General features: G+C 32.8%; 1 protein-coding gene across 1 annotated transcript in view; it reads left to right on the top strand.

Moving 5' to 3' along the window:
- LOC145328773 (uncharacterized) overlaps positions 1–16,519 on the top strand; it is a 34,293-nt gene extending 17,774 nt beyond the window's left edge. Inside the window, exons 13-18 of the mRNA XM_080172624.1 lie at positions 7,368–7,465; positions 8,018–8,062; positions 8,673–8,750; positions 10,418–10,465; positions 13,473–13,532; positions 15,900–16,519. Coding sequence (XP_080028750.1) covers positions 7,368–7,465; positions 8,018–8,062; positions 8,673–8,750; positions 10,418–10,465; positions 13,473–13,532; positions 15,900–15,954 — 384 coding nt within the window. The 3' untranslated portion in view covers positions 15,955–16,519. The remainder of the gene's footprint in view (positions 1–7,367; positions 7,466–8,017; positions 8,063–8,672; positions 8,751–10,417; positions 10,466–13,472; positions 13,533–15,899) is intronic.
- Positions 16,520–16,772: the final 253 nt, after the last annotated feature.

Genomic DNA, 16,772 nt, shown 5'->3' with positions numbered 1-16,772 from the left:
TAGTCTTCTGTCTGTCTATTGGTAATGCTTTGTTTTTGAATTATGTAGTTACAGGGTATTCATGTTTATTGTACATATTAATCGGTTATTGTTTTGTTCCTTAGATCCCTAGGTGTTAATATATAATACAAAGTAGCTTGATGTCTGTTTGTCTGTCCGCCCATCCCTTAAGATCTCGCTAACCACTAAACTGATTGAATTCTACTCTTCAGGGAATATATCTACTGGTCCTGTGGTTGTTTAAAGATCTTTTTCAAAAATAAAAATCCCCCTCAATTTTTTCATATTTCTATAATTAGGGTCGGTCCGTCCGTACGTCTGGTACAGTTAGCTCTTTTACTTAACTTAAACAGGCTAGAATTGTCCTATCGATCTCAAACTTTTCATGCTGATTTCTACAACAGTTAGGTACGACTTAGAAAGCACAGCAACTCTATAATCGTTACCAGAAAGTCCGTACATCCATTTATAACAAGCTGATTTTTACTTTTTTGACAACAAATAATGGTTTTGAATGTTAAAAATATCCTATTCATCTGATTTTTTGAATACTGATTCCTATTATAATAACGTCTATTGTTATAAGCGAAGCATCTCTAGAGTCTAGAATCAAGTCCTAAAAACGTCAGTATGTCCTTAAACAGTAACATGTATTTAATCAGTTTTAATTACACTTTTGTATAGACATGCATTAATATTCAGTTCTGACACTTCACAAGTGTTAATGTTCGTTTGTCCTTCCATTTCAGAGCTTCGCTTCTTTCATGGATGTTGTCATCCTTGTTTAATTACATCTTGGGGCAAATCCCCTAGAGGCTAGGGGCGAAGCCGCTAGTTTACATATAAACAGTAAACAAGAATCATAATATCATTATAAATATAGATATTAGTTAATAAAAATTTATGTTAATCATGCCAGGGAGTAAGGGAGGGGACAATGGGCAGTTAATTCAATTTTATAGTTGTGACCCTTTAAGGTTGAAAACCCAGATATTTCCAGATAAAACAAGTATTTGAAATATAGCAACCTTTAGTGGAAATTTTTTACTTTTTTAATTGTTTTTAATTCGAAATGCACCATCCTTAAACTGATGCTTTACTACAAGCCTTTGATTCTAGAGATCAAAACCCTTGTTTACAATTCATTTTCATAATTGTTATAATTTAAACTTCGGAAAATTAAAGAAACATACCATTTTACTACAACATCTTTTACCCAAATTTTTTTATTGTATTTATTAAAAAGCTTAGACATGAAAAAGCCTTTAAATAATTATATTACAAAACTTACTAAGGGGGGGGTAAGTTTTGCCACTTTCGCGTAATCAGTGTTGTGTGGGCTAGGTATTGATCTGAGATTATAGGTTATTTAGGATAAAAGTTTACTTTTGGGTAGTAGTTCACGGAAATTTAATCATTTTTTGAATAAGTCTCCAGGTTCAGGTGCTGCAGGCTGGAAGGTCGTTTCTGGACAGGTAAAAAATTTTAAAAAATTTTGTTTGAAGAGTTAGAGAGCAACTTATAAAACAAAATATGCATCTTTTTGAATGTTATTAACATATCTGCAGAAAAAAAATTAAAATCGGCCTCCAGGTTCAGGTGCTACAGGCCTCCAGGTACACTCTGGACAGGTAAAAATTAAAATTTCTTATTTGAAGAGTTACAGGTACACTTATAAAACAAAATATGCATCTTTTTGGATGTTATCATCATATTTGCAGAAAAATTTAAAATCGGCCTCCAGGTTCAGGTGCTGCAGGCCTCCAGGTACACTCTGGACAGGTAAAAATTAAAATTGTTTATTTGAAGAGTTACAGGTACACTTATAAAACAAAATATGCAGCTTTTTGGATGTTATCATCATATTTGCAGAAAAATTAACAATCAGCCTCCAGGTTCAGGTGCTGCAGGCCTCCAGGTACACTCTGGACAGGTAAAAATTAAAATTTTTTATTTGAAGAGTTACAGGTACACTTATTAAACCAAATATGCATCTTTTTGTATGTTATTACCATATTTGAAGAAAAAATGACAATTGGCCTCCAGGTTCAGGTGCTGCAGGCCTCCAGGAACACTCTAGACAGGTAAAAATAAAATATTTTATTTGAAGAGTTACAGGTACACTTATTAAACCAAATATACATCTTTTTGGATGTTATTACCATATTTGAAGAAAAAATGACAATTGGCCTCCAGGTTCAGGTGCTGCAGGCCTCCAGTTACACTCTGGACAGGTAAAAATAAAATATTTTATTTGAAGAGTTACAGGTACACTTATTAAACCAAATATACATCTTTTTGGATGTTATCATCATATTGGCAGTTAAAATTAAAATCAGACTCCAGTTTCAGGTGCTGCAGGCCTTTAGGTCCAGTCTAAACAGGTAAAAATTATAATTTCTTTTTTAAAGAGTTAGAGGTACACTTATTAAACTAAATATGCGTAATTTTGGATGTTATTATCATATTTAAAGATAAATTGACAATCGGCCTCCAGGTTCAGATGCATTCCCGATTCTGAGTATCTGTAATATAATATCTGAGACAGAATTATATTTTGCATATGTGTGGAAAACCATACATAAACAAAAAGTAATAAATACTTCAAATCTATCTAGCTGGCCACTGGAGGCCACCTTGACCCTGTCCGTAGCATAACTCAAACCTTTCATCTAAATCAAAAAATTATTAAATTAATTTTTTAAACCTGTCCAGCAGTGTCATGGAGGCCACCTTGAGCCTGTCTAAAGCACATCTAGGGACATTAAATAATATGTATTTTATTTGATAATAATATTTATCCATTTCCTATTTTATAACCATTTCTCTAAATTCAAAAATTATGTATTAGGATTATTAGCTATCCTGCAGGCTCCTGGAGGCCACCAGAGCCTGCCTGGAACACAAATTGAAAATTTACTTGATAAATTTTGCTATTTTATTATATTTTAACAATTTCTATTTAGAAACCAAAGGGGCGTCGTAGCTCAGTGGTAACGCACTGAGTTACGGTGATGAGAGTTCGAGTTCTAGTCCCCATGTGGCAACTCGAATTTCTCAGTTGAATACATTCACGCAACTTCCCCTGGTTGTGTAAGAAGGGAATTATTGAGTAAGTTTGGATACTTAATAGTCACGTACATAATATCAGTACTACCCTTATCCCAAGCTCCTCTGCGGAGAGCGTCATTCATTACGGTGACTTAATTTGGGACACCTGCCATACTCGGCGAGGGTGAGGTAATAATGAGTAGCTCTCATGAGATAGCGGGTCAAGTCATAATGTGCTTGAACGTGGAGCTTGATAGCCCTAGTGGCTATACAAAATTGTCTCATCCTACTCCATGACTACTTAGGTCCAAACCCTAAGAGACTATGGCTAATCAATCAATCAATTTAGAACCTTTCCTCTAATATCAAAAAATACCTCAATAAGAAATTTTAAGTTTTACCTGTCCAGAGTGTACCTGGAGGCCTGCAGCACCTGAACCTGGAGCCCGATTTTAAATTTTTCTGTAAATATGATGATAACATCCAAAAAGATGCATATTTGATTTAATAAGTGTACCTGTAACTTTTCAAATAAGAAATTTAAATTTTTACCTGTCCAGAGTGTACCTGAAGGCCTGCAGCACCTGAATCTGGAGGCCAATTGTCATTTTTTCTTCAAATATGGTAATAACATCCAAAAAGATGCATATTTGGTTTAATAAGTGTACCTGTAACTCTCTAAATTAATAATTTTAATTTTTACCTGTCCAGAGTGTACCTGGAGGCCTGCAGCACCTGAAACTGGAAGCCGATTTTAAATTTTTCTGCAAATATGATGATAACATCCAAAAAGATGCATATTTTGTTTTATAAGTGTACCTGTAACTCTTCAAATAAAAAAATTTAATTTTTACCTGTCCCGAGTGTACCTGGAGGCCTGCAGCACCTGAACCTGGAGGCCGATTTTAAATATTTTATGCAAATATGATGATAACATCCAAAAAGATGCATATTTTGCTTAATAAGTGTACCTGTAACTCTTCAAATAAAAATTTTTAATTTTTACCTGTCCAGAGTGTACCTGGAGGCCTGCAGCACCTGAACCTGGAGGCTGATTGTTAATTTTTCTGCAAATATGATGATAACATCCAAAAAGATATTTTGTTTTATAAGTGTACCTCTAACTCTTCAAATAAGAAATTTTATTTTTAACCTGTCCAGAGTGAACCTGGAGGCCTGCAGCACCTGAACCTGGAGGCCGATTTTAAATTTTTTCTTTAAATATGGTAATAACATCCAAAAACACGCATATTTGGTTTTATAGGTGTACCTCTAACTCTTCAAATAAAAATTTTTAATTTTTACCTGTCCAGAGTGAACCTGGAGGCCTGCAGCACCTGAACCTGGAGGCCAATCTTAATTTTTTCTGCAGATATGTTAATAACATTCAAAAAGAAGCATATTTTGTTTTATAAGTTGCTTTCTAACTCTTCAAACTAAATTTTTTAAATTTTTTACCTGTCCAGAAACGACCTTCCAGCCTGCAGCACCTGAACCTGGAGACCTATTTAAAAAATGATTAAATTTCCGTGAACTACTACCCAAAAGTAAACTTTTATCCTAAATAACCTATAATCTCAGATCAATACCTAGCCCACACAACACTGATTACGCGAAAGTGGCAAAACTTACCCCCCCCTTACCTTCCTACAGAACTTTTAACTCAAGTTATTTCATTTAACGAAATAAAAATTTCATACTACATAAATAAAATAGTTGAGAACATAAGTACATCTTAATTTTAAGGTTTAAGTAACATATCTTAGGATAACTGGTAGCTGCGCTCCTAGCATCCAGAACAGAAAAATAAAATAACACCATCTTGAGATTTTAATGATAAACAAACCTTGAACAACTCAGGACTTCGTGAATTTTCCCTAAAATTTTGAAATTAATCGGATCATTAATTACAGAAATATTAAGCTAAAGACAAATAACTTTTGCCTTTACATTAAATCAATAAGAAACATCTAACATGTCTAAAGTAACGAAAAGAGCTAACCGTTACGGACGTACAAATGTGCGGGACCTAATTACAGGAAGGCTTTGCTCATAATAACTAATAATCTTAATATAATTTCTTTCTACAACGCACTAATCGGAATGAATTAACATTATATAAACAAGAATTAGATATAAAAAATGTAATGATTCAATTTACAAAATAATTTTCAAAATCAAAATATTCTGTCTGCTTGTTATTGTTTATCTTTTTGTTGACGCGCTAGTTTGCCGCGAGATTATGCATGATTTTGCGTGACGTCATTCATAATTGGTCCCCAAGATTGGTTAGAAACTGCTAAATTCTTGCATGTTCCCTTTAAGCCAGTCCCCAAAGTCTGAGACTCCTAAAAATTGAATATTCGATCCATTGTCCCCTCCCTTACTCCCTGTAATCATGCCCACATTTATAATGGATTTATTATACATAAAAATGAAGTGAAACTTGTAGCTTGCTAAAATAAGGATCCCCATCCACCCCCATTTACACCATCCCCTCCCCTCCTTCTGAAATGAATTCCATGACCCCAAATTTGACACTTTGAACACTAAAATCGGACTACAATTAACCTAGTTACACTTTAAAGGGCCCAAAAAGCTAGTGATAGGGTAGCTGCGCTACTAAAAAATTCTCATATTGCTCTGATAACCAAAACCCCTAATTAGACATTTTAAACACGAAATTCAAGATAGTTGATGGATAGACAGATGGATAGATAGGTAGATGAATAGATATATGGATAGATAGATGGATAAGTAAATGGATAGACAGATGGAAAGATGGATGGATAGATGGATGGATAGATAGAGGGATAGATTGATAAATTGATAGTTGATGGATAAAGAGATGAATAGTTGATGGATAGATAGATGGATCGATATATAGATGGATAGAGAGATGGATAGAGAGATGGATAGAGAGATGGATAGATAGATGGATAGATAGATGGATAGATAGATGGATGGATAGATAGATGGATAGATAGATGGATAGATAGATGGATAGATAGATGGATAGATAGATGGATAGATAGATGGATAGATAGATGGATAGATAGATGGATAGATAGATGGATAGATAGATGGATAGATAGATGGATAGATAGATGGATAGATAGATGGATAGATAGATGGATATATAGATGGATAGATAGATGGATAGATAGATGGATATATAGATGGATAGATAGATGGATAGATAGATGGATAGATAGATGGATAGATAGATGGATAGATAGATGGATAGATAGATGGATAGATAGATGGATAGATAGATGGATAGATAGATGGATAGATAGATGGATAGATAGATGGATAGATAGATGGATAGATAGATGGAAAGACAGATGGATAGATAGATGGATAGATAGATGGATAGATAGATGGATAGATAGATGGATAGATAGATGGATAAATAGATGGATAGATAGATGGATAGACAGATGGATAGATATATGGATAGATAGATGGATAGATAGATGGATAGGGTAAGGGGGGGCTATTTTCGGGAGGGGTTAATCTGGTAATTTTCCATCTACCTTCATAAAATGACCTTTATCTCCATGTTCCTTTCGAATGACAGAAAAAAACATAAAAGCAAATTTGTTTGTTGTTAAATTACATACAAAAAAGTATAAAATTAAATTTTTGTGAGATGAATTTTAAGGGTACTAAATAATTAAATCCCCTTTTTGGTTGATTTGCCCCAATGTGCATTGCAATAAAGGATTATTTTTACTTATTTTGACATGAGTTTTTATTTTATAATAATAACCAACCAGGGGCTGCTATTCAGCCAACTAATTCCATTTGACATTGCCTTAAATTAAATATTTTGTTGGAGTAAAACTTGTTTTTTGGTGTACCTAAAAGGGAAGGAGGTAAGAAGGGGAAGAAAAAAGAAAAGGGGGTTGAGGGGAAATTTTCACTTAGAATTGTTTGTCAGAATCACATTCTCTTTTCCCTGATCTTAACTAAACATCAATACATTTTTTTTGATTACTTTGTAAAGTATTAAATCTAGTTACATGTCCTTTTATGGTTTTTTTAAAGGCGAAGCTTTTCTATAAATAGGGTCCGTCTATATGCCCCTGACGGACAAGTAGGTAATCAAGTCCAGAAAATGTAAGTATGTCCTTAAAAACAGCATCATATATTTTGAAAAATTTCAACAAATTTGAGTATAATTTTGTTTAGACTAAAAAATTAATATTCTGCTTATTAAGTTCTTACACAAGAATTGATATTCGTTTGTCTTCATTTTAGAGCTTCGCTTTTTATGGTTGTTGTCATCCTTGTTAAGTTGTTATTTTTAGGATATAGAGAGACTGGGACAGCTGTGGGAGAATTACAAGACCATGACAGGACAGACTGGCAAAGCTCAGTGCTGGAGACAGCTCAGATATTATTTTGGGTAAGCTGAAATATTTCATATGGTGGCAATTTCTTTTCCAGTATAGCTTCAAAACCGATTAACATCCACTGGATTAGAACCGGTTCTCAGCCTTACTTGAAATATCATGTACCTATAGCATTTAAAAACGTAGAATTCCCCATTAATATTAAAAAAAACAACTTGAAAATAACAGTTTTGTTATTCCGGACCATCGGCCCCTCGATAAACTGGTTTTGACTTTTAATTGTATAATTTTTCAGTATAATATCCGCGGAAAGTTGTCTATAATACGATGTGATAATTAACTATTCTCTGGGCTGGCATCCTATTGTTTTAGTTTAAAGGATTACACACAAACTTAAAAACAAATCAAAATCCATAAGTAATCATTACTTACATAATTTCAGTTAAGACTCGACTTCCCGTAATTTTTAGACTTGGTGAATTCGCGCATTTTTTTGGGCGTGGAAAAATGGAAAAGCAAAGTTGAAAGATTCCTGTAAGGATTTAGTATAAACCCTTTTTTTACCAAAACTGGCCTTGCCATTAATGTTTTTTTTATTTGTTTAGAATGCAAGATGAAACCAGAATAATCAGACAAATACCTTTAGGAAAATATTAACCTTCTAATATCTAATAAAACGGCTGTTAATACATCAAAAACGTATCTCAGAAAACCATTTTTGTTGTTAATTGATACCAGGAAGAATGGGGACATTGGACTGTGAATTAAATTGCTTTTGATAGTTTGTATAAACTCGTTCCGTCATACGTTGTCCTTAAACAATTTGTACTTTTATTAAATCTAAATCTTAATTGGTTGGTTGAAACTATGTTTAAACTTTTCATTTTAATTTGTAATTGTCTTATCCCTCAAGATCCCTGATAGCCATAGAACAAGTAATATTATTTTCTCTTATTAAAGTTAAAATATTATCTAGGTACATTTTTCTTTAAACAATATCCCAGCATGTCCTTTACAATATCCTGTATTTAAGCAGTTTTTCATCAAATTTACCTACAATCTTCAACTTTTAATTAATTTATATTGTGTTTATTCAGTCTGACACTCTACAAGTGTTAATGTCCGTTTGTCCTACCGTTTCAGAGCTTCGCTTTTATGGATGATGTCATCCTTGTTTACTTTTAAACTATTTACATTTATTATTTTTTAGCAAAAGGACTTTACAACTTTATTAGAAGGTTTAATATATGTAATAGGAAACGGACAACTGTTATTTCAATTTCAAACTTTATTCTACAAAGAGAGATTTAAACAATATATGTACAGACCTTTTCAGGAAACTAATTCAGATTTTAATACGAAAATTATGAAAATCCTTTTCGTGCTATTAAAGATATTTAACATTTAATTTGAAAAAGAATCAATTGCTACAATATAAAAATCATGGATAAATTAGATGAATGATACTTTTCTTTTATATACATATATTAACTAGCGCCTGTGCCCCTAGCTTCTAGGGAAAGGAGGGCAGCAAAACATGCAAACAGGGAAATGAAAAACTTAATCGTTTGAATAATTTGAATAATTAGTGAGATTTTAAATGTCACATAATGAAATATGAAAGCCTTAATGGATGTAATTGTCGTCAAATGTGGTGCTAACATGGAAACCATTCATTAGTCAGTTTGTTAATCCAGTAGGAGGGGATGGGGGGATAGTTATTATAGTCCTCTACAAGTTTCACTTTATTAGAGTAAATAATAATCTGGAGTAAGATCCAAGAAATAATATATCCATATTATGGACCATTAAGAAACTTTTTTAAAAGTTTCAGTTTTGATGTCTGGTTAGTAGAGTAGTTCCTCAAGAATAGGACTCCAAGTCGAAAAATAAAAATACAAGTGGGAGGGGGGGGGGGGGGGGGGATATACAAAAGATTCATTTTTAAATAATAATGTTTTCATAAAATTTAATATTTTTATACACCACATTGTGTTCGAAGGTGCTTTGACATTTGTGTCAGTTGCTTTGCTAAGGTCACGGAAATTCAGCCTTAAATAAATCATATATAGAGAGGTTTTATGAAAGACTTCATAAAAGCAAAGTTGTTCAAAATTTTAAAGAAATATTCTTTGTCTTTCTTGTCATGATTATGCGGTAACTCCTAAGGGATGAAAATTGAACTTGAAATTTTCAAATCTAATTTTCTCAAAAACGGCTGCATTTTAGATTATATTGAAAAATGAAATGAAGTTAATGAAATGCACTAATTTAGGTTCTGACACAAAAGTCAAAGCACCTTCGAACACACTGTGACACATTTTCGATTTTTAGTCTAGCTTGTGCTACATATTTTTTTGTCATCCCGTGTTTAGAATAAACGTAGATAAAGTTGATGAAATACATGAATGTATATAGGATATACAATACACATGGATTTATTGACAGGGAAAAATTTGTCGTCAATTTAGCTTGCTAATATTATATGGACCTCATTTATTGAAGAGTTTTTTTATCCAGTAGAAGCAAGGGGATGGGGTAAAGGGGGTAGATGAGGGGTATTGTTATTTTAATCAGCTGTAAGCATTTTCTTGTCAGAGTACATGAAAAATCTGGTGCAACATCCAAGTAATAATATATCGAATAAAACATGTTAATATTTATCTGAACGATTAAAAACGGATCTAAGTTCTCAGAAATGTTCTTTATTTAAAAACAAAGATGAAAACATTCGTAAACTCATTACTGTAACAATGACAGCTAAAACCTTATTACCTACCTAGAGGCAATGTTTTTTAATGTAGAAATTTCAGAAGTAAAACAAAAGCCAAGAAAATTACATTTTTGATATTGAAAAAGGAATCAGACATCTTCATAAGTAGTATTGACGTTTAACGAAGCATGGGATGGATGGAGGGACGTACAATTGGAATTATAGAGTATCTCCATTTCTAGAAAATTTCGTCAATAAAGAAAAATAAAAATCTGAATTTTTGTTAACAGGATTTCCAAGCTTTAGAAAAAGATATTCCAAATATTTCATCAATAATAAGGTCAGTGTTTTTATAATTAATTCTCGCATCGTATTATAAACAGCTTTTCTGCGGATATAGAATGTACAATTCTTAGATTAAAACCAGTTTTTTTAGCCCGTGCATTCGGCACCTCGGGGCTAAAAAACTGGTTTTAATCTTATGATTTTACATTTTTATATTCGTAGAAATCTGGATATAATACTTATAGATTAGAACCGGTTCTTATCCACCGGATTCGAATGAATACGAGAAAGATAATTAGATTAAGGCAAAACTCACAACTCACCTTGTCATTATTAGAAGCTTGAATTCTGAAAGCATAACTTGAATTAGAACTCTGTGATACACCCCATGAATGACACGTGACCTAGACAAATAAGATGACACTCGCACGTCCCTGTAGAATGATTATGTAGATATTCTGTGACTTTATGAATTACTAGCGGCTTCGCCCCTAGCCTCTAGGGGCTTGGGTCCCAAGAGGTTTGATCAAACCAAATTTTCGTATTTAAGATTTAAAAGAAAATTTTTTTTAAAAATTTCTTTAGGGGGGGGGGATTTTTCTTTTGGGGGGGGTAGTCGACCCCAATATTTTAATTTTAATTTTAAAAAGAAAATTTTTTTGTGGGGGTGTATTTTTCAGTTTTTGGGGTGGTTGGGGGCGTCCCACCCCCCCAAGAAAATAGTTATAAACCTTCCCGGGACCTATGAGAAGCTACCCTGTAAAGTTGAATCCGATCGGTTCAGCGGTTAGCGAGATTCTTCGCTACAAACAAACAAACAAACAGACAACCAGACAACGTTCTACTTTGTATTATAGATGTCGTAAGCAGCTGTTTGTATCTTTGATTTAATTCGCTTATGTCCAATAAGCTTTTTATATCGAACAGCTCTTTGTGCTTTGTTTTTTGATTTGATCATTTGATGATTGTCCAAATCATGTTCTATCTAAACATGAACATTTTTAGCGCATTTTTTTGTCGCATATGATTTAATCTCATAATCTATCAATAATACAAAGTAGTACGATGTCTGTCTGTCTGTCTGTCCGTCCGTCCGTCTGAAGCTTAAGATCACGGTAACCACTGAACCGATCGGATTCTACTCTTGAGGGTATATACCTATTGGTCCTGTGGTGGTTTTAAGCTATTTTCTTAGGGGGTGGGACACCCCTAACCCCCCCAAAAACAAAAAAAATCCCCCCCTTATTTTTTATTTTGCTCTGCTACAGGCTGCCGCAGGCTGCAATTTTTTTTTTTTTTTTTTTTTTTTTTTTGTAACCTTTGTGGAAGGTTTCCACACTTTTTTTACCATCTCTTGGGGCAAAGCCCCTAGAGGCTAGGGGCGAAGCCGCTAGTGAAATTATAAAACACCAGTTTAGTTGAAAATAAGAAGTATGCTTTTATATTGCGCTTTTATAGTTTTAAAATGAAAATGCTTTAAATAAGCCAAATGAAAGCATATTCAATTTTTGATATATCATTTTAAAAAGCGAAGCTTTTCTATAATTAGGGTAGGTCCGTCCGTCCGTCCGTCACGGATAGCTTTTTTCGTTAATTTAGACATGTTAGAATTGTCCTATCGATTTCAAATTTTGCATGGTGATTCCTTTAGTAGTAAGGTACGATTTAGAAAGCGTAGCAACTCTATAATCATTACCAAAATGTCCGTACGTCCATTTTAAACATGTTGATGTTTTTTACTTTTTTAAATAGCTTTTTTCGTGAATTTAAGCATGTTAGAATTGTCCTATTGATTTCAAATTTTGCATGGTGATTCCTGTAATAGTTAGGTACAAGTTAGAAAGCGTAGCAACTCAATAATCATTACCAGAATGTCCGTACGTCCATTTTAAACATGTTGATTTTTTTTACATTTTTAACAACAAATTTGTATGTGACCTAATTATCCGATTGGTCTGATTTTTGGTATACTGATTCCTGGGACAACAAAGTACAAAATTATAAGCGAAGCAACTCTATAATCAAGTCCTAAAAATGTAAGTATGTCCATAATCATTATCCTGTATCAAGCAGTTTTTTAACAAATTTACTTACAATTTTGCTTTAACTCTTATACATTCCATTCTGATTATTCAGTTCTGACATCATACAAGTGTTAATGTCCGTTTGTCCTACCGTTTCAGAGCTTCGCTTTTATGGATGTTGTCATCCTTGTTATTTATGAAATACACACAAAAACTTTGCCAAAAATTATGACATTCTTTTTAAACTTTTAAAGGAATTGATATAGTTATTTCTGACAAGTAAAATTATTTCGAAAGGAGAAAGATGAAAAAAGGTGTATTTTAATTGTTTGATTAATAAAACTTCCCCTAATTATGGTTCCAAAGAGCTCTAAAACCTTGGTCTCCACACGTTTTTTTTATTAAATCCAAAAGATTACCGCTGTTACCCTCACCTAACCCTAAAGCTTTACAATAAAAATTTTAAAATAAAAGCAAATTCATTATAACATATGAAGAATAACAATTAAATTCCTATCTAATCCTCACAGTATACATATGCAATACTTCTACTTTATCTGTCCGTCTGTCAGTCAGTCGGTACTTTGTCTGTTGGTAGGTCATGCAACAAAGACATATAAATATTTTTTTAGGTTTTCTTGATTTTTTATCATTTTTTATCCTTTATTATTATTTATACTCTCTTTCTCTATAATTTACTGTTTATTATCAGGAAGGGAGAGGACATTGGGCTTTTAATTACAATAGTCCCCAAAGTTTTATCATGTAGTTATCTTATTGGTTTGCTAAACAACTTTTGGAACTTTTATTGAATTTTAATTGGTAGGAACATTAAGTTGAGTGTCTAAACGTTTCAACTACTATTAGTAATCTACAGGAAGGGAAATTTCGTGTGTCATCATTGGGGATGTAAATCCATTTGTCGGCCAGTGTCTTATCCCTTTAGATCCAAGGTTTATTATACAAACTGTTTGCCTCTATAAATTTACCTAAAAATAAAAGAGAATAACAAAGTTTAAAAATTTATTTTGTTTCTAGACCTATGATTCCTGAGGTTCCTGTTTTGTTCTGTAGTCGCGGCTGTGGTAGTCAATTTAGGTATGTTTTTTTAGTAGCGTAGCTACTCTACATTAGAACCGGTTCGTTCGTCCGTTAAGGCATTCTTCAATTGTCCGCTCGATTCCAAACTTTTCATGATGATTAAGTACCTAACATTTTTGAAATCGTACCAACTATATAATTATTACCAGAAAGTCACCACGTGTATCTTCAGCGTGTTAGCTTTCACATAGGTAAACCATATCAGTTAAGCAAAGGATGTTCAGCGTGGGTGTAAAAAAGGGTGCTCTCCCCCCCCCCCTCCCCCCTCAGAAAAAATGCTTGGACGCCCTTTATACATCCTGTTACTTTTATGTATTTATCTAAATAGTGTTTTCTAGGATGATTAAGAAACAATTTTTTAAGCAAAGCAGCCTATTGTCCATCTGATGATAAAAATTATATGATTAAAAATTTTTTTGGATGTCGTCATTCTTGTTATTCCTAAACAGTAGAATACACAATACTTTGTCCATGAGGCCGTGTCCATTCAAAGTCGATTCTAATCCGGTGGATTAGAACCGGTTCTCATCCATACGAAAAAACTATGTCTAGCATCTTATTATATTCAGTTTTCTACAAATATGAAAATGTACACTTATTGAGTCATAAGATTAAAACCTGTTTTTTTAGCCAGTGCCGTATAAAAAACTGGTTTTAATCTTAAAATTGTAAATTTTACATCCGCGGAAAGCTGTTTATAATACGATGCGAGAAATAACTATTCTCGCAGTTTGGGCAAAGAAAGGTTTGATTAATGGAAAGTAGATAAAAGATTCTTGAGAAATCTACAAATGTTAAACGTCCTTGTTATAAAAATATTCAAACTAATTAAACAATTATCTACAATTAAAGTTATTTATATTATAATTTTATCATGAATTAATTTTTTTTTTTAGGTATTTAACCTACGTTCGGCATTTTAAAATTCGCTTTATATTACCTACGTCTTGTTTTTTCATTTTTTTAAAATTGTTAAAACGAGGATGACAACATACATAAGTAGGGAAGCACAAATAACCGTGAATGGGAATGCTTACAAGTAGATAAAAGGGCATTATTAAATCCTTATAATAAAGTAACAGGATGTGTGTTTGTCTGTCTGTCTGTCTGTCTGTACTGAAGGATATCGCTAACCACTGAACCGATCGGGTTCTCCTTAACAGGGTAGCTTATCACAGGTGCCGAGAAGGTTTATAACTATTTTGGGGGAGGGTACCACCACCCTCCCAAGAGAGGTCACAAAAAAATCATTTTTTTTACGCATAGAGATTTCAGCGCAACATAGATAGGTATGGTAGAGACTTGAACGTAACATATATAGGTAATGTAGAGACTTGAACCAAACCCAAACCAAAAAAAACCCAAACATTTATAGTGCTACTAGAGGCCTCGAGGGGCATAGTCGCTAGTCAAGAATAATTTGTTGGAGAAAATAAACACGAGACCTCATTTTATTATGACTGACAGACCGACGGTCAAAGTAAAGTCCAAACTGTGTTAACTAAAGGGGGGGGGGAGTTAATGCAACCATCTCGTAATCAATGTATAAATGGCACTTAGAATTCGAATTTTGATCCGAAATTTTGCATGAGTAATCCTTGGTAGGTCTATTTTCCCTAAATCGAACAAAAGGTTGTAAAAATGACGGCTAACGGCTCAGCCGAGCCGTTTTTTGGCTATTTTTAGGGCAAATCTGTCATAAAGTGCGTTGGAATCAACTTTTTGAAACATATTTTTGCTTTAAATCATGTGAATGATACAAAAAGACATTTTTTAGATTTCTAGTACCAGCAACTACCGGCTAGAACCGTTTGAAAACGTTTTGGAGCGGAAAAGAGTATTATGTGTAGATAATTTTCGTGATGAATTTCCCTTGAAAATAGCCCAAAAATTGCTAAACAGCTGAGCCGTTAGCCGCTACTTTTCCAACTTTTTCTTCGATTTAGGGAAAATAGAGGGTTATATATAGTAGATTTTTATAATCATGTTAATGGATAATTTTCTTAATTTGTCAGCGGATGTGCCTCTAACATCTAGGGGCTCTGCATTCGGAGGTGGATAGAGGATGGAGGAGGTAGAAAAATTAAAATTTAAAACCACCCTAAGCCTATGTAAAAGCTTCCCTAGAATGGTGAACTCAATAGGTTCAGTGGTTATTGAGATTATTACCTTACTACTTTATATAACAGGAATGATAAGTCACTTTTTTCTATCATTTCTAAGAGTTAAGAAAAAATAAATTTTTAATTTTTATTGTTTATACCTTAATTTGAGAGAAACTAACCAAATTCATCCTCGCCTTTTGGCGCAATTAGGTATAATTAGACTATTATTATCTCTATTAACTTATTATTTTTCTTCCAGGAAATTAGAAGCATTGCAACGCCATGAGAATGTCTGCACACATATCCAAGCTTAAATTTATGTAACAATTTATATCACAATATTATTAATATAAATTAGGCATTTATTTAAACCAAGTTATGTTATCAGCCATTTTTCTTACGATAATTTTACTATATTAAGTAAATTGATAACTGTTTTTGGAAGAATAAGAAAATTTAATAAGATCCCCATATTGGACAGACAGGAATTGCAACATCCATTAAAGCGAAGCTAAATAAATTATTCGGTGAGAAAATAAAAAATTTGAGAAACAGTACATTTTAATGCCTAGTCTGAACAAGTAAATCCTATAAAAAGCTTAAATACAGGATGGTGAATATGAGCATACTTTCATTTTAAGATTTGATCATTGAGATACAAGTATGAAATCAACCATAAAGTCTATCTGCGGACAGAAAGACGTACTCTAAACTAACATAGAAAAGCTTCGCCTTTTGAAAATGGCAGTTTATTTTTAAATATCAAAGAAAATTCTAAATAAAATGTTTTCTGTGATTAATTTATTAATACAATTGGTTACTAATAATAAATTAATAATTGTTATTTTGTTACTTGTCAAATATATTTTAATGTAATAATTTCATGCTTATTGTTTTGTTTATTTATATTAGATTAAAAATGTATTTCATATCAAATGCTTTGCAAATATCAAACTTACATATAATATTAATTTCTACTCGAAGTTAAAGCTTTAATTTTAACAAGGACACTGAAGATAATAGTAGCGATCTATCTACACCTATTAATTATTACATACTGAGCTTTACATGACCCACCAAAGATGTAAGATAGGAACCAGGAAGGGAAGACATTGGGCTGTTAATTAAACTA

Source organism: Acartia tonsa, chromosome 9, assembly GCF_053477335.1.
Source record: "Acartia tonsa isolate MP-2025a chromosome 9, ASM5347733v1, whole genome shotgun sequence".
In the NCBI taxonomy this organism is placed as follows: domain Eukaryota; kingdom Metazoa; phylum Arthropoda; class Copepoda; order Calanoida; family Acartiidae; genus Acartia; species Acartia tonsa.
This window is presented reverse-complemented; position numbering and strand designations above follow the sequence as displayed.